Below are 19,215 nucleotides of genomic sequence, written 5' to 3' on the forward strand. Positions count from 1 at the left end.
ACATGGCTATGACTCCTAACAGATGTTATCATGTGAGTGCATTTGAATGAACATTGAAAGAATGCACACCATCAAGATTGACTGTGAGACTATCTGTTTTGAAGATTAAAAGCGCACTTCACGACATGAATATGGGTGATAAATTGGACATCATTGATGAGGCTAGTACATTTCTTTTCGCAATCTGATTCAACAAGATAAGAGGAGTCCATTGAGAAGAACATTGAGCTTACAACGATGAGCCTTGTACTGCAAGCTATGAAATGCATGTCTGGACAACTAGATAGTTTCTAAGAAGACTGGTGATAATATATACTTGAAGAATATTGTTCAGGATTGATTGACAATCTTAATGGGTGTTGGCACGATGCGCACAATCAATGAGAGAACAATTCTCAAGATAATCCAGAAGATTAATCATAAGTTAAGCTCATTCATGATGAAACAAGCAACACCACACTTGGGGGCACAGTTATGCTTGATAAACAACGAGAGGAGTAGTCATCGTGGACAGCCTAGGATAGGCATGACACTTACAGTTGAGTGGATGGCTAGCACACGGATAAGCCGATAAATTAGAAGGACAAAGAAGGCTTTGGAATGCAAACAAAGGCACCTTATGACGATGGAACATCAAAGAAGGGGGAACTATATTCCAAATCAGGTAAGAATGCATGAATGTCATCTAACTTCAAAACATTGCACAATTGTTTTAGAATTGTTACAGGAAAAATCCTTAATGAGGTCCAGTAAGATTGTGGAAAAAGAAAGAAGCATTGCATTGATGATAACAAAGAATCAGTTTTGATCATGGAATAAGAAGAAGATGAGATGAACCCTACCATTAGGAAAATCTCAAAGAAATGGAAAGATCAACCTTGCAATCAAGAAGCATCAAGTTGTCAAACCCTACGATTGGGAATTATCAAGAAGCACCAAGTTTTCTGACCCTTCTTCTATCATCCCTTCAGGACTTTGCCAGGTAAGTCCCATTTTTCACACTTGTCACATCACATCTTTCATTTGGGTAGGTCACCCATAAAAATGAGACCACTTCATATTTTTTCCATCTTCCATTTGGGTAGGTCACCTATAATAATGAGACCACTTCATATTTTTTTCATCTTCTATCTGGGTAGGTCACCCATTACAAAGAGATCGCTTTTCACATTCTTTCCACCTGGGTAGGTCACCCATTATGATGAGACCACATTTCATATTTTTTCCACCTGGGTAGGTCACCCATTACAATAGACCACTTTTTACATTTTTTTTTGGTTTTGGTTTAATGAGGTCACCGGATGGGATCTTATGTAGCTTTGGTTAAAGGAAATCGCCAGATGGGATTTCAAGTTGACCGAGTTACGTATATTTTTTGGGTTTTGGTTTAATGAGATCGCCAGATGGGATTAAAGGGAATCGCTAGATGGGATTTCAAGTTGACCGAGTTGCACATATTTTTTTAGTTCCAGTTGAATGAGGTCACCAGATGGGATCTCAGGTGGCTTTGGTTAAAGGGAATCGCCAAATGGGATTTCAGGTTGACCAAGCTACACATATATTTTTTAATTCCAGTTGAATGAGGTCGCCAGATGGGATCTTAGGTGGCTTTGGTTAAAGGGAATCATCAGATGGGATTTCAGGTTGACCGAGATACACATATTTTTTAGTTCCAATTGAATGAGGTCGCCAAATGGGATCTCAGGTAGCTTTGGTTAAAGGGAATCGTTAGATGAGATTTCAGGTTGACCGAGCTCCACATATTTTTTAGTTCTAGTTGAATGAGGTCGCCAGATGGGATCTCATGTGGCGTTGGTTAAAGAGAATCTTCATGTGGAATTTCAGGTTGACCGAGCTACACATATTTTTTGGTTTTGGAAAAGGAGATCGCCAGATGAAATCTCAAGTTAATGAAAAAAAAAAGAGAAAAGAGAAGGAAGAGAGAACATAAAAAAAGAGAGTAAGGTCTTTAGATGAGTGGATATTGAGCAAGTTAAGCATGACAGAAAGACAAGTTTTTTTTTACAAAGCTTATTATGGAAATCATTGAGGAGTTTTGCTTCGTAAGCATTGTAAAGAGGGGGCATCTGTTGCTACCCAATTTTTGACCCATATTTCGATAAATTTTCAGAAAAATCCAAAAATAGCAAAAAAAAACTATCGAAAATCCAAAAAAAAAAAATACTCTTTTAATATATTTGCATCGTTTTTAGCATTTTCAGCGTCGTCTAAAAAGAATTTAAATTTTCAAAGGTCATTCGAACAGGTTCAACTTTTCGTGCATCATTTTTAAAATTATTGATTTTTATCATTGAGTGGACATTGATATTGCTAGTTTTCAAAAAATACAAAAAAATTAAGAAAAATCAAATTTACAAAAAGAAAGAAGTTGAGGGACCAAGTTTGGAAATCTAACAACATTTTTGCCTATAAATACTAGTCCCCTCAATACACTCAGGGGGGATTTTGCACAATTAAAGGAATCACAAATAAACCCTAAACAAAAAAAAACCCTAAAATCATAACCCTTTCTTCTCCTTAACCTCAAGCCGCTGCTTCCTCCTTGAAAAAGAAAAAACCTAAGCCGGCCGCGCCCCCCCCACTTGGCCAAACAAGAGAAGCCGCAACCTCCCCCACAGAGAACCCCACACTCCCTCCTAACCAAAACCAGCCACGCCCCCCACTAGTTTTGGATTTTCTTCCACACAGACCCCTCTAACTGCTGCACCTCCTTCCCCCTCTTCCAGTCGCCAGCCACACGTAGAGAGCCCCAACAACAGCCACGAACCAGCTCCCCCCTCCACAGATCCTCCCTCTCAGCTGCTCCCTCTGCCCTTCGTGGCCCTCATCCCCTCAATCTCCCCGATTGCAACTCACCGCCATGAACCTTCCACCTGACAGACCCAACCACACTGTCAATGGAGAAGCAGCACCCATGGAGCCATCAGCACCGTCCACACCTGGCCACATCAGCGCCGTCCATACCTGGCTATAGATTCATCGGCCACAGACAGCTGCAAACCAGATGGAAACCCAAAGGCCAGCAGCCCTATGGTCACATTGCCGACTGCTTGAAATAGAGAACAAGGGGAAACGAAAAGAAACTGATCAACGAAGAGAGAAACAGATTTGCAAAACAAAGGGAAAAAAACTAAAATCGACTGTTTGTGCATGTTCTGTTATTGCAGGTAATGGTGTTCCTCACAGCCAGCAGGGAAGGGAAGAGAAGAAGATAGCCAACCAGATCCATCCATTTCCAGGCGTTGCTTGCGGCGGCGCGTGAACCCACACGCTGTCAGGGACGGTGACACGTGGAACAACGCGCCGCCACTGTTCCTGGTGTCCCTGAGGCTTCATAGAAACGTTCCCAGCAATTCCAGGATTTTTTTAGGGGCTGTTTTTTATAATTTTAAAAGTGTTATGTAATTTTTGTTTAGTTGTTTTTGAATTTGCATAATTTGTAGTGTGTAAAAAAAAAAAAAAACAAAGAAAGAAAGAAAGGAAAAGAAAAAAAGAAAAAAAATATAGTCAAAAGTGTATGTGTGTGTTTGAATGTTTTTTTTTTATGGATGTTTTTTTATGATAAAATTGTAAAGAATAAAGAAGAATTTAATATTTTGATTTGCTCACGGTCCAGAATTATTAACTTATACATAAGTTGTATTTCTAGTATCTGATGAAAAGATAAAATTTTTAGAACTTCTTTAACACATCAAAGCCATGAAGCAGCTTACCTCAGGTAGGCTGTGTTAGGGGTGCTAATACCTTCTCTAACCACAACCAGTCTCTTACCCGCGAATCTCGGACAAGACTAGTACATCCGGGTTTCCTAGTAGCCCTTAATTAAATGCTAGGTGGCGACTCCCAACGAACCAATCAAAGCAAACAACATAACAAGAAAAAATCGCCAGCCGACGCCGCGTGGATTTGACGTGCGACAAGACTAATTAGTTTGATTTTTGTATTTTTGCTCCTTCTTTTAGATACTTATTTTGGAAGTTTTTATTCCTTGGGTCACTATCTTCTTAATGGTGCTCTTTTAATTTAATTCTACTCGATTACTATAAATAAATTAAAGAAACTATGTATGGAGCAATGCATGGTAGCAGAATTACAGGTTTCCTACTGACAACCTTTCAACTAAAAAAACAAAAAGGTGGATAAGCATCTTGCAAATGTTCGGAAATCTCAATAATGAAGTACAATGACAATAATTACGTGAACTTGAGGCACTATACTGTGGTGTGATTTGTATTCTGTGTTTAATCGTGCCTAGATAATGGGGGATAGGATGATAAAAATGGTAATCCAATAACGCTAATTGTTAAGGAATTCGTTGGAGGCTTGAAGAGGATGCTTGAATTCCGATAGAAGCAAAACGCAGTTTCTTTCTCCTAATCAAGTTGAAGTTTTCGCGCGGATAAACTTTCTTGGAAAATAAATTCCAGACAGCTGTAAAATTGAATTCCAGGCTGATGACTAGTCTGAATGCGAGAGGTCAACATATCATTTAAAAACTCTTCTTGGGCTGGAAACCCCTCAACTTTCGCTTGGCTTCATTGCCATCAGACAAGAAAATTAAAGTCGTTGAAAATTCTTATGTTGACGATCCGGTAGCTGAATTTTCTCAGCAAGCTTCAAGTACAATTGCTAGGCTTCACAGTGCAATTAGAGCACGGAATCTTAAGTTTGGAGCTTGTTTGAACGCCATGAATTCCTCAAATGAAAAATATCCTTATCCAACTAGAAGTTCCAAATTGAATTTTCATTGATCGGTGAATTGAAACAAATAATAATAATTGACCACAATTATCCTTCTTGGCTGTTGAGAAAAACCTTTCAAAAAGATGCCTATAAATAGGCTCTGGCATGTCGATGTTCTTACAAAATCCATACTTCATACGTTCATTTATTTATTTTTCACTGCTATCTCACTATACATTCTTTATTCTGATCACCCAACAATCTTTAGTGCTGCTCAAGCTTTTATTGCTCTTCTGCAAGGCTGTTCAACAAAGACTTAGTGTATATCATGGGAAGTATTGCCCAGTTGAGTCGTAATTCTTTCCCAGATGGTTTCGTTTTTGGATCTTCTTCGTCAGCTTACCAGGTACAACATTGCTTCAAGTACTCTGGTCGAAGAGAGAAACGCCTCAATTGTTTGTTCTCTGATAACTTTTAAATTATATGCAGTTTGAAGGTGAAACAAACAGGAGAGGCAAAGGGCCGAATATATGGGACACCTTCATCGAGGAGCATCCAGGTATCTCTTTATTCAATGCAGGAGTTCGTTACAATTCTTTCCTAACTAAAACAACGAATATAAATCTCTCAAGGAGTCACCTCCCAGCATGTTGATGGCCTGCCTAAAACCATAGTGTATTTTGTCTATTAAATCCAAAAGAAGAGAGAAAAAGGAAAGAAAGAAGGTGACTTTTGGGGTTAGGGGGAGAAAGTGCGTGCAAATTAAAGATGTAAATATGATTTTTATCAAATAATATATATTCAAAGGAATTTAAGAACAATTCTGAAAAATTGCAGAGAGGATAAGTGACCATAGCAATGCAAAGGTGGCAGTTGATTTCTATAATCGCTATAAGGTACGATGTTCGTCTTATTTTTCTTTTGGTTGCCTTTTGTGGATCTGATCACCATTACACTTGTTGATATATTTTACGCACAAAATGTTATAGGAAGATGTGCAAAGAATGAGGGGAATGGGAATGGATGCTTTCAGATTCTCTATTTCTTGGTCTAGGGTATTACCACGTAAGTGTTTTCTTTTGTTTCTACCCTACATCTCATTCCTTTTTAATTCACGAGGATGGGACGCGTCTCGAATTTCGAAGTCCCACATTTTTCCTTACTTTGATTTTTCAATAATCGAATTGAATTCATCAGATGGCAGACTAAGTGCTGGAATAAACGAAGAAGGGATCCAGTTTTACAACAATCTCATCGATGAGCTCATAAAAAATGGTTATAACCCTTCCCTTTTCCTCCATGACTGTGTTTCATAATAATGTTACCGGCTAAAAATAAGAATCTTGAAGTGGCCATGGTAAATGCAGGGGCATGCAATCTTACTTTGCTTGAATTTCGAAAATTTGAAAAGCATTTTCCAAACTCTCATACAAAACGTTTCACATGCACTTTGGTTTTCTCATATTAATTTTGCTTTGAAATGTACAGGTATACAGCCTTATGTAACTCTCTTTCATTGGGACACTCCACAAGCAATTGAGGACAAATATGGTGGTTTCTTGAGCCCTAATATTATGTAAGTAATTATATTCATATTATATAAACATCTCACTTTAATTTAAATCCTCCATGCTTGAATCTAATAATTTCAAAACTCATATAGAATCGATTTCCGAGACTTCGTGGAGCTTTGCTTCCAAAGATTTGGAGACCGAGTGAAGCACTGGATCACTTTAAATGAGCCTTTTATGTTTAGCGTCAATGGTTATGACACGGGCACAGTGGCACCCGGCAGAATTTCAACTTTGGAGAATTATCCAGGCCAACCCAAAATCTCTGGCGCCACCGAGGTTTACATTGTAACCCATCATCTATTGCTTGCGCATGCAACGGCTGTGAAAGTATACAAGGAAAAGTATCAGGTTTGCAAAAGCTAAAGCTATAATTAATTTGTGGTTCGTTTCTTAACATATTTCACCAAAGTTTCCTGTGTGACTGTGCTAATTTTATCATTGACAAAATCTCGTCAGACGTGTCAAGGAGGTAAAATTGGGATAACCCTCGTTTCTCATTGGTTTGAACCTTACTCAACTAGTGAAAGTGATCGGATGGCAACTGAACGAAGCCTTGATTTTATGCTTGGATGGTATGCATTTTGCTAGCTGATTTGGATAATATAATAATTTGAAACATTAATTAATTTGGATTATTAAATTCTATGGAGAAGAAACCAGGATCTTAAATTCTATGTTTTTGGCAGGTACATGGATCCTCTAACTAAAGGTGACTATCCACAGAATATGCACGACAACGTTGGAGGAAGATTGCCTAGATTCAGTGAGGAGGAATCCAAGATGCTGAGAGGATCTTATGACTTTATTGGGGTCAATTACTACACTACATACTATGCTCAGAATGTTGAGGATGTTGACTATAAAAATATTGGGTTTATGGAAGATGCTCGTGTTAACTGGACAGGTGAAATATTTATTTACTTGTTAATTAAGTGATTAAAAAAAAAAAACTCTCAGAATAAGAAGAATACAAGGTCTAAAACTCTACAGTACTTTCTCACTTGTGTTGATATTATTTTACGTACAGGGGAGAGAAATGGAATACCAATAGGCCCACAGGTGAATGTGATTCTTCATTCTTGTTTCAACAAATTAGTAATTGATATGTAGAATCTTTCTGTTTTAATTTCCCCTTGGTATTGAGATAAATAAATCAAATTCGCAGGCGGGTTCAAGTTGGCTTTATATTTATCCCGAAGGTATTCGTCATCTCTTGAATTACGTAAAGGACGCGTATGAAAATCCAACAATATATATCACTGAAAATGGTAAGAACAGAGTCAACAACCCTCGTGTGTTTATGGTTATAGGTGTCAAGAAGCTCTGATTTACTGATTTGTTGGTTTTTTTTAAATTAGGAGTTGATGACGTGAATTCCTCGTCATTAGAGGAAGCCCTCGATGATGCCATAAGAGAGCAATATTACAAAGACATTTTCGACATTGTTCTGAAATCTATCAAGTGAGTTGCTCTTTCCAAATTCATGTTCTCGCTTCCTTTTTCAAACAGTCCTAGTTTTTTCTTTCTCAGTCCGATCTGCTCTAAAAACTTGACTTTTGCAGTGACCATGGTGTCGATGTCAAGGGGTTTTTTGCTTGGTCATTCTTGGATGATTTTGAATGGGGATCCGGTTATGGTTCAAGGTTTGGTCTCTTCTACATTGACTACGAAAACAACTTGAAACGATATGCCAAAAATTCTGTGAAGTGGTTTAAGCAATTTCTGAACAAGGACGAATGTACTCAACTCAACGATAACATGTAAGGCCTCTTTTCATCTCCTCTTATTATTATAAAAAAAACCTCTCAACATTTCTCATAACACAAATGATTGCAATAACAGAAAATCAAAATCTCGAATGGAGGAGGCATCAGCTCGTAGCCGTAAGAAGTCGAGAACTGATTAAAAATTGGCATGAAATATAATAAGGTATTATTGTATATCATCTTCCATAACTACTAATTTTATTTTATTCATTTTTCATGCTTAACAAACCAATTTATTAACAATGCAGGAGCCCTTTTCGTATGATCAAGACCTACTTGAAACCACATCGGAATAGCACCAAACGCTGAAGTCAAACTTTGTTGCAGCAAGTTAGGTTTCCACGTCTGATAAATTCTATTCCATGCATGTTTGCGTCCTTCTAGTTTGTGGACATCAGTGGATCTTTGTCTTCGAATTAATTCTCACATTTTCGGCTAGGATCGATGCTGTTCTTGTTGTAATAATAGTATTTATTTGTATTTATTTTTTATTTTTTATATGTATTGATTGGTTATCAATCAAATTCGATATTAAATAATAACTTGCTCTGCGCAATTTCTTTTTTCCTGTAATATTTTGAAGGATACTTCTATTCATGCATAATCATTTTCACTAGAATTCGAGGAATGCATTGTCAAACTGAAATTTATCAAGACCAAGTGAAAAGTAAATAAATAATACTTATGTTAGAGAATAATATAAATCATATCATGGGACCTCACCTAACAGCTTAAACTATTGGGTTGAGATGGTGCTTTAACATGGTATCAGAACCTTGATGATCAAGCGTTCACGATTTCGAATCTCACCATCCCTATTTATTTGATAAAAATTAAGCACAAGGTAAAGTGGACCTATGCAAGTTTCAAACCCAAAGGGCTTTCACTTGAGGGGGTGTATTAGAAAATAATATAAATTATATCCTGGTATCTCACCTAACAGCTTAAGCTATTGGGTTGAGATGATTATTTGACATGGAACATAATTAATTCCTGAGGATGCAAAATGTAGGGTCTCTTTGAAATAATCCTCAAATTCAAGGGGAGGGGGTACAAGCAATTTTGGCGGTTATAGTATTAAAGTGGCCGAATTTGCCGGTTAAGAACCTCATTTCTCCGTGTCTCATTGGATTCCCTGCGACGGTTTTTTTGTCAAGGCATTGCACGTTTTGGTTGTTTCTTGATAGATTATCCCTAACAGTTTTTTTTCCCCTCTTTTCTCCACTAAAATTCGCACTAGCCATTTAAGATTTCAGGGTAGTATCTTAGTTGCGGTTATTTCAGTGAAGGTCAACGTCTTTTTATTTATAATTTTTGTTGTTAGTTTTTTTTTAGTTTTTCGATTTTTTTTTAATTTTATCCTTGTTTTTTTTTGTTTCTTAAGTTTTTTCTTGCCCTTCTGTATTCTTTTAATTGTTTTCATTTTCATCCTTAGATATATTTTTAAAAAAATTATTACTCATTCTTTTATTGGTTTCTTCTTTTAATTATTTGGTGAATTTAATTTTTCTTCTCAATTTAACCCTTCAATCCAAAATTATCCATCATTTTTTTTGTTCATTCAAATATTATCATAATTAATTGATCCATATCGTTGTACCGAAGGTACACATGTTCGTTCAAACATTATCATAATTAATTGGATCCTTACCAATGCATGCAAGGTACTCTTATTCATTCAAGTAATATCATCACAAGTTTGATACATATCAATATACGCAAGGTACTCGCATCCATATTATATATGAAGTAGTTGATACACATTAATGTGCTCGAAGTACTCATATTCATTCCAATATTTATCAAAGCAACAAAACAATAAATTCGGAACTTTATGAATAAGCTTACACACATTGAAAAGACAAGGTGCGATGCACCTACTTGTTTCCCTAACCGACCTCGTCCCTTCAACTACCAATGACCTTACTCTAGGCATCTCTTCTGTTTGAGAATCAAGAGATATAATCAATACCCTCTTATAATTTTATCACAATGTGCATTTTTATACTATTGCAATTTCATTCACAGGAATTCATTGCCATCTTTTAATTTCATTTTTCGATTATTTTCCTTCAACTACCTCATTACACTCCTTACATCAGTTTTCATCGGAGAGCATTGTTTACCATTTTACCATCTTGGAAATCTCAACACAACTCAATAGTTTCAAACACCATATTCTTATGAATCAATTCTCACTTGATACCAAGATATTCCTCTCTTGGTATCATTATCTTATCTCATTCTTTCAGAATAATTAATCAATATTTTCTCTCCTATTTTTTCAGAAGGTAATTGCTGATACTAATGAATCTCATTGGTATCATTAGTCTCCAAATAGTGGGTTAGACTGATCAATTCAATTCAAGTGCCGATATTAATACAAGCAATTGATATCATTACTATTCCTACCCCGAAATAATTAATCAATTATTATTCATATCTGGTTTATTATCAAAGTTGCTGATGTCAAGAACCCTTGACATCATTAACCTCTTTACTTGGAGTAGCTAATCACACCATAAATAGTTGTCGATACCAATGCGACCCATTGATATTGCCACAGATGTGCGGCGTCGCGGTGAAATTGCCTCCACTTTAGGTTTTAGTAATCGAAAAATGGGATAGGCAAGGAATTCTTGTCTTTTATCAGTAGAATGAGGGAATGATAGTCACCATCTAGTATTTTTGTCCCTAGGAACCCTAAGTGGTCTCCGAAATCAGGTACAGGGACTGATTGTGTAAAGAGAAGGTATTAACACCCCAAATATGCCTTACCTAAAGTAAGTTATATTGTTTGATTGTTTGATAAAAGCTAAGGTTTTGTCGTGCTTTTTAATTTTTTGTCTTCCTAAGGTTGAAGAAAAGTCCTCCTCAGTAAGGAGATTTTTATCTTATTAGGTAAATCCTGACCATTCTAATGTCTATACATAAAAGAACTATCCTTTTAATATCAGGAATACGTCTCACATATAAGTTCGTAATCCCAGATACAAAAAAAAAACAAAATATTTTTTTTGTTTTTTTTGAAATGTTGACTTAGTTCTCATTACTTTAATAAACTAGTTATTAAAGCTCAAGATACATGCAAAAATATATTTTGAAGTTTTGTTGTATGAAAATAGATATAATTTTTTATCTTTGAGAGACTTGACCGTATGCATGAAAATATGATATTTTTTTTGTTTTATAGTTTTTTGCAATGTTTTGATAAAAACTGGGTATTTTAATACATGTGTTACGGTATAGCATACTACACAGGACAAGTCAATAAATTAGTAATACAATATTTCATATCATAGCACACGTTCCATAATATTTCGGAAATCTCAATAATGAATTACAATGACAATAATTACGTGAACTTGAGACACTATCAATAATTTTGCTTAAATCTCAATAATGTATTCTGTGTCTAATCGTGCCTAGGTAATGGGGGATAGTATGATAAAAATGGTAATCTAATACCGCTAATTGTTAAGGAATTCGCTGGAGGCTTGAAGAGGATGCTTGAATTCCATAGAAGCAAAACGCAGTTTCTTTCTCCTAATCAAGTTGAAGTTTTCGCGCGGATAAACTTTCTTGGAAAATAAACTCCAGGCTGATGACTAGTTGATGGCTTCAAAGCCAAATGAATTCCAGGCTGATGACTAGTTGATCGCTTCAAAGCATTTCTTGCACGATTTAGAGATTGGTTGTCAGTTTGGGATTGAAGAAAGGTCATCTTAGAGATTGATCGTAATTGGTTACTCTCCTAGGCTTTTGGTTAAAGATCATGTATTGTGCTTGACTTGGCTGATTCAGCGTAAGGAAATGAAAATTGTTTCATGCAAAATTTCTAGCACGTGATTGGTAATGTTTTTTTGTAGCTCGGAATATCCTTCATGTCTGAATGCGAGAGGTCAACATATCATTTAAAAACTCTTCTTGGGCTGGAAACCCGTCAACTTTCGCTTGGCTTCATTGCCATCAGACAAGAAAATTAAAGTCGTTGAAAATTCTGATGTTGACGATCCGGTTGCTTGTTTCAACACCATGAATTCCTCAAATGACAAGTATCCTTATCCAATTAGAAGTTCGAAATTGAATTTTCATTGATCGGTCAATCGAAACAAGTAATAATAATCTCCAAGTGATTCTGCATGCCCAATCCATACCAAGATATGTAAGATAATCACATCTATTCCAAAGTTATCATGGCTAATTCAATACCTATCAATGTAAACAAGGTACTCACATCCATTCTAATAATAACATAATTAAATTGATACATAGAAATGAACATAGTATACTCATGTTCATTTAAACATTATCATAACTAACTTGATCAATATCATTGTACGCAAGAAAAAATAAGATGGTGAGATTAAAACTTGTCATCATTTGATCATTAAAATTTTGATATCATATCAAAAAAATATCTCTACTCAAAAGATTAAGTTTTTAGATAAGGTTAGAAAATAATGTTTCTAGATAGCCTATCTGCTTGAGGGGCTCTTTCTTTTTTATTTTGTTTTGCTTTGGAAAGGTTTTGCACCTCCTAAAATTGATGTGTTTATATGGCTCCTACTTAATGGAAGTCTCAGCAATAGGGTTTTTTAGCTGAGAGGGAGATTGTTAATTATGAGGATGCTTTTTTTTCTTTTTATTGTGAGGAGATTGGATTGGTAATCATCTATCTCATCACTGTACTATTAGGTGGAATTTTTAGGGTAGATTCATGGATTGGTTCGGGTGTTTAAGTTATCTATCTAGGGATCCTAAACAAAATCTTCAAGAATGGTACATGTCGGTGAGAGGCAACTTTCACTGTCAGGATATTATTCTTCTATGCAAAGGCTTTTATTGATCTATCTAGTTAGTTCGCAATAAACTTATCTTCGAGTCCAAGGTTTATAATTGGGATGTGATTTTTTATTTTACCTTTCAATGTTTGGCTTTTTGGTTGAAATCCTCAGTTAGAAACTTTAATTGCATAGGTTCTAATCATATTAGAAGTGTTGAATGTATCTTGAACTAGACTTGTTGCTACCCAATTTTTGACCCATATTTCGGTAAATTTTCAGAAAAATCCAAAAATAGCAAAAAAACATCGAAAATCCAAAAAATACTCTTTTAATATATTTGCATCGTTTTTAGCATTTTCAGCGTCGTCTAAAAAGAATTTAAACTGTCAAAGGTCTTTCGAATGCGTTTAACTTTTCGCGCGTCATTTTTAAAATTATTGATTTTCCTTATTGAGTCGACATTGATATTGCTAGTTTTAAAAAAATACAAAAAAAATTAAGAAAAATCAAATTTACAAAAAGAAAGAAGTTGAGGGACCAAGTTTGGAAACCTAGCAATATTTTTGCCTATAAATACTGGTCCCCTCAACACACTCAAAGGGGGGGCAATTTTGCACAATTAAAGGAATCACAAATAAACCCTAAGCCATAAAAAACCCTAAAAATCATAACCCTTTCTTCTCCTTAACCCGAAGCTACCGCTTCATCCTTGAAAAAAAAAAACCTAAGTTGGCTACGCCCTCCTACTTGGCCAAACAAGAGAAGCTGCAACCTCCCCCACAGAGAACCCCACACTCCCTCCTAACCAAAACCAGCCGCGCCCCCCACTAGTTTTGGATTTTCTTCCACACAGACCCCTCTAACTGCTGCACCTCCTTCCCCTTCTTCCAGCCGCCAGCCACACCTAGAGAACCCCAACAACAGCCACAAACCAGCTCCCTCCCCTTCACAGATCCTCCCTTTGCCCTCCGTGGCCCTCATCCCCTCATTCTCCCCAATTGCAAATCACCGCCACGAACCTTCCACCCGACAGACCCAGCCACACACTGTCAATGGAGAAGCAGCACCCACGGAGCCATTAGTGTCGTCCACACCTGGCCACAGCAGCGCCGTCCACACCTGGCCACAGATTCACCGGCCACCGACAGCTGCAGACCGGACGGAAACCCAAAGGCCAGCAGCCCTATGGTCACACTGCCAGCCACTTGAAACAGAGAACAAGAGGAAATGAAAAGAAACCGAGATGCGAAGAGAGAAACAGATCTGCGAAACAAAAGGATAAAAACTAAAATCGACTGTTTGTGCGTGTTCTGTTATTGCAGGTAATGGTGTTCCTCACATCCGGCAGGGAAGGGAAGAGAAGAAGATAACCGACCAGATCCATCCATTTCCAGGCATTGCTTACGGCGGCGCGTGAACCCACGTGCAGCCAGTGACGGTGGCGCGTGGAACAACACGCCGCCACTATTCCTAATGTCCCTGCGGTTTCACAGAAACGTTCCCAGCAATTCCAGGATTTTTTTAGGGGCTGTTTTTTATAATTTTAATAGTGTTATTGACACGACCAAAAGATTGATGTCTTTTCCCAAGTGCAGGAGTGTTGAAGTAATAAATAACCTGGCAAGACCGGGGTCGAACCACAGGGAGGTTACTTGTATAAATTATAAGCAACAATAATACTACAACAATAGTAACAACAATAATAATAATAATAATAGTGATAATAATAATAGTGAAGAAGAAGAGGAAGAAGTTGATGAGAACTTTGAGATGAAAGATTAACGTAAGGATTAAACAATGATAATAACAAATGTCAAGGTTAGAGGATCCACTAATGGTATTTCAAAGAAGTATAGTATAAACCCTTATTATTCAATTGGAAACCACACACAAGGAGGTTCCAATCAGATTATAAATTGTTAACATGATTACATTAGCTATCTTATTCGAATAATGCTAATACTGAAAATGTTTTCAGGCATTCATGATTATAACTTATGTTAACAACAAATCAAGTTCCTTTCATAGCTCAGGTGTCGGTTATACCATACAGTATGGGCTATGAAAGTGCCAAGTATTTGTTGTACCAAGTGTTATACAACATAAATCTAGATTAACAATTTAACAAGCAAAGTATTAAAAGTGAATAAGATAACAAATATAAAGCATGTTAGTATCCAACATTAAAGTCCATGTTGAGTTTATATTATACTTATCCTTACACCATTAGTGTAACCTTTTCACCTAGACATAATTAACTTAGCTAGACATAATGAAAGAAAGAAACATAAATAAACAAGATAAGAACATAAGTAAGATAAAAGTTAACTAAGTAAAGGAAAGGAAATGAAAGGCATAAACTTGATATTAATGAAAGCAAAGCATAAGCAATACAAAGAGAGAAAGCAAGAGCATGATCTTGATCTCAACACCAAGATGCCTAAATACATGGCAAATGCCTCCTTTTATAGGCCAAAATTTGGAACTATTGATTTGTTGACTAATTGATGAGTGGGTGGCCACATCTTGACTTGGTGACAATTCTTATCTTCTTGTATGCCAAAAACGTCATTAATAACGTCATAATTTGAACAGACTTCAATCATGAAAGTTCTAGGAAATTGTCTCATCTTTCCAGGGTAAAAATTTGAGATCATTTGAACTTCTAGAACTCGAGATATGGGCTGAACACTGAACAGTGTCTGGGCTGCAGGACAGATTCAGACTTCTTCTTTGTTGCTACAATTTGGACTTGAAAACGGCCTTGTTAAATCTTGGGCTCCACATGAAAGTTGTAGGCCTATGTCTTATCTTTCCATCCATATAAAATAGACCTAAACCCAAGATCTACAGCTCCAGATATGACCCATTTACCAAACTATGTTCCAATTTGGACTGCACCAGCATCTCTTTGGCCATCTTTTTGGCCTTTCAATTTCAGTACTTCAACTCATCAATCAATTCTTTCATTTATGTGATAGGCCTGCATTTAAGATGAACATTTACGATAAATTAAAGGTATCTTATAGTATTAGATATATTATTATAAAACATGCTTTAGTTAAGGAGTTATTGATACTTCAAGTGCAAAATGATGATATAAAACCTTGATAAAAATACACTTTTAAGTACTAATCACACCCCCCCAACCAGCTTATTACTAGTCCCTAGAAATGAAAGCGTTAAAATAGAAAAACAATTTGTAAATTTCCACAAAGCAAGGCATTCATCATTCAACTTCCATTAATCTATCCAGATAAACAAACTCTCATTAAATTTTATATATCTGCTCAATATCTCCTAAATAAAATATTAATAAACCTTTCTTGTTATGTGCTCAATGTATGAAACATAGATGATGGGGCTTTTATTGGAAGAAAACAATATTTTGTTCTAATGTTTAAGGTTAACTTCCTTGGGTTGGGATTATTTCATTTTATTTTACTCTTTTTTTTTAATATCTATACATATAACTTAAAACACAATGCATCTTTAACCCATGTAACAAGCTTTCGGCTAATGACTCCCAGACCAGTTGGTCTTAGGGCATTAGGTGTTGAGACACCCCTACGAGCTTAGTAACTCGGGTTGCAGATACTAGTACGTAGATAGGGCAATGTTTGATTCCCTTAAGCTTTTCTCCTTAACCCATGTAACAAGCTTTGGGTCAATAGCTCCCAAGTCAGTTGACTTTAGGGTATTAGGTGTTAAAACACCCCTTCGGGCTTAATTGCTTAGGTTAGGGAGGCTACGAAATCAAACTTATCTACGTTTTTATTATCATCATTTTCTTCTTTTTTTTTGTTTTTTTGTTTTTTGTTTTTTTTTTTTTGCAAATTATAGACTATCCCTATCCCTTAGTTGTTACCTTTAACAAAAGAACATAAATAATGTAACAATCCAATGTGCAACCCACAATCATATGTTAAAGTGTGTGTGTGAAAATGAAGGTTTAAGAATATTTGTTAAATGAGTATATGAGCAGAACCAAGTGATAACAATGCGAGAGTTTGTAAACCTGAATATTTCAAGAAGTATGCTAATAGGCCTTGTTATGAATATTGCAAATAACCATTAGAAAATGTTTACTAAGATGCGTCTCAAGAGTCATTCCCCCTTACTCTGCCATCCTAGTAATAACAGTTTTGCCAAATGGTTTTTAAAAACACAAACAGTTAGTTGGTTAGTTTTTTTTTTAATTACTACTACCCTCTCCCCCCAACCAAAACGAGACATTGTCCTCAATGTCCTAAGGTAGAAAGATAGAGTATAGAAGACATTACCTGAAACAACGAACACTGACAAACCTGAAACACATTTAAACAAATATAAGAAATAACAGAATAAAATACTATGCTAGAAATAAAACCAAAAGACACAAGGATTCACAAACGAAGGCTCAAATCCAATCTAAGCTTTTTACGGCTTTCTGTACTTGACCAATTTATACGACTCATGGAAGGATCAATTACAGGTGTTGCTACCCAATTTTTGACCCATGTTTTTGATAAATTTTCAGAAAAAATCAAAAATATATAAAAAAACAACGAAAACCCCCAAAAAATGCATTTTGATATATTTGCATCAGTTTTAGCATTTTCAACGTCATTTCAGAAGAATCTAAATTTTCAAAGGTATTTTGAACGCGTTCAACTTTTAACGCGTAAATTTTACAATCACTGATTTTTCTTGTTAAGTCAACGTTGATATTGCTCGCTTTTAAAAAATATAAAAAAAAAGAAAAAATCAAAATTAACAAAAAAAACAAAGAAAAGGAAAGGAAAGGAAAAGTTGAGGGACCATTGTGATTTTGGCCAAGCCACACTTCTCCTATAAATGCCACGCTACAGTGAAAAAATAAAGGGGGAGAAATTTACACGGGGGAGAAAAATTCATAGAGGGGAGAAAAATTTTACAGGCATGGGGGCGAAAGGAAAATGGGAGAAAAAGAAAAATGCAAAACCTAAAAAACCCATCTCTAATGCAGCCGCCGCCCTTCCCCTCTCTTAAGACAAAAACCAAAGAGAAGCCACCAAGCCAAGGGGACCCGAAGCCATTCCCCCTTTTGAAACCAGTAGACCATCTCCCCCTCCCTTTTGAAAAACCAGAAGAAAAGCGGCAGCCCCTCCTCTTTGTCAAGAAAAACCAAACCCCCTCTCCCAGCCAAGGACAGACCCGGCCATCTCCCTCTGCCATTTGAGCAGCTGGCCGCAAACCCTCCCCTTGGGCCTGTGATTTTTGCTCCTGAAACAGCCCCTTTGCCTTGACAAAGCAAGCCAGGCAGCCACCCCTTTCCCCCATCTTCCTCTCTACTGAATCGAAAGCCCTCACTCCGACTTCCCTATCTCCCTTAGCCACCCGAACACCCACATCAAACTCCCCTGCACACCGGCCTCCACGGTCTCCCTCTCTCGGCTCCTAGAACCAGAGGCCGGCCGTGGCCCCCTTGCCTCTGTCGAAACAGAGGCTGGCCGCCCCTCCCATCTCCTGTTGATCTCCCAATCTTCTTGGCAGAGGAAAGAACCAAACAGACCGGCCCCCGCTGCACACAGACCTTCCCCTTCCCTCAGCCGGTTCTCTCTCAAACAGCCGCAACATCTCCTCCTCCCAGCAGCGGTGTCGCAGCCTCAAACCGCCAGCAACCCACAAGCCAGGAGACCCAGCTCTCTCCTCACTCAGCCTCAACAGCCCATTCTCCTGAACCAGCCGCCAACTCGTGAAGACCCGGCAATCCCCGACTCTTCTTCATCGGTTCAACCCCACGTAGCAGATCTGGACCGTGAACCAACGGCCGGATCTGCCACCAGCAGAGGGAAACGAACCGGGAGGAAGAGAGAAGACAGAGGAAGAAAATAAAAATAAAAATAAAATCGACTGGTTGTGATTTTATGTTTTGCAGGTGACTGAAAGACCCACCGCCTGCAGGGAAAGGAAGGGGAGAAGAGGCCGAGCCAGACTCCCTACTTCCTGTTCTGTTTTCGCGGTGGCGCGTGAACCCACGCGCCGCCAGTGGCGGTGGCTCGTGGAGGGGACGCGCTGCCACTATTCAGGTGCCCCGAAGATGTTCCCAGCACTATTCCGGTGGATCCCAGAAGGTGTTCAGTTTTGGGGTTTATTTTTGTAACTTTTGAATTGTATTTGATTTATTTTAAATTCTTTTATTTTAGAACATGTAAGATGGATGAAGTGGCATGAACATGTAAAATGATGTATGAGTTGGCATAGTAAAAAGTAATGTGTGAGTATGTTTTTTTTTGTATTTTCTGTTATATGTATGTCTTATAAATGTTAAAATAATAAAAAGAAGAAAAAAGAATTAAGTGTTTTAATTTGTATATGATTAAATATCTTAAGGATAAATAAAATCATGTTATATTTTCCATG

General features: G+C 37.0%; 1 protein-coding gene and 1 pseudogene across 1 annotated transcript; one reads left to right on the forward strand and one right to left on the reverse strand.

Moving 5' to 3' along the window:
* Positions 1-4,904: 4,904 nt before the first annotated feature.
* Positions 4,905-8,617, forward strand: LOC133681103 (beta-glucosidase 12-like). Its single transcript, XM_062104205.1, has 15 exons — positions 4,905-5,110; positions 5,194-5,263; positions 5,542-5,600; positions 5,694-5,769; positions 5,902-5,979; positions 6,193-6,280; positions 6,368-6,626; positions 6,735-6,850; positions 6,965-7,182; positions 7,306-7,337; positions 7,444-7,546; positions 7,637-7,739; positions 7,841-8,038; positions 8,121-8,207; positions 8,293-8,617. Exons 1-14 carry the CDS (start codon positions 5,033-5,035, stop codon positions 8,182-8,184), a joined length of 1,542 nt encoding a protein of 513 aa, XP_061960189.1. The 5' UTR covers positions 4,905-5,032; the 3' UTR covers positions 8,185-8,207; positions 8,293-8,617.
* Positions 8,618-13,632: 5,015 nt separating this feature from the next.
* Positions 13,633-19,215, reverse strand: part of LOC133680834 (uncharacterized) — a 103,501-nt pseudogene continuing 97,918 nt past the window's right edge.

The sequence above is a fragment of the Populus nigra genome, chromosome 1 (assembly GCF_951802175.1).
Source record: "Populus nigra chromosome 1, ddPopNigr1.1, whole genome shotgun sequence".
Classification (NCBI taxonomy): domain Eukaryota; kingdom Viridiplantae; phylum Streptophyta; class Magnoliopsida; order Malpighiales; family Salicaceae; genus Populus; species Populus nigra.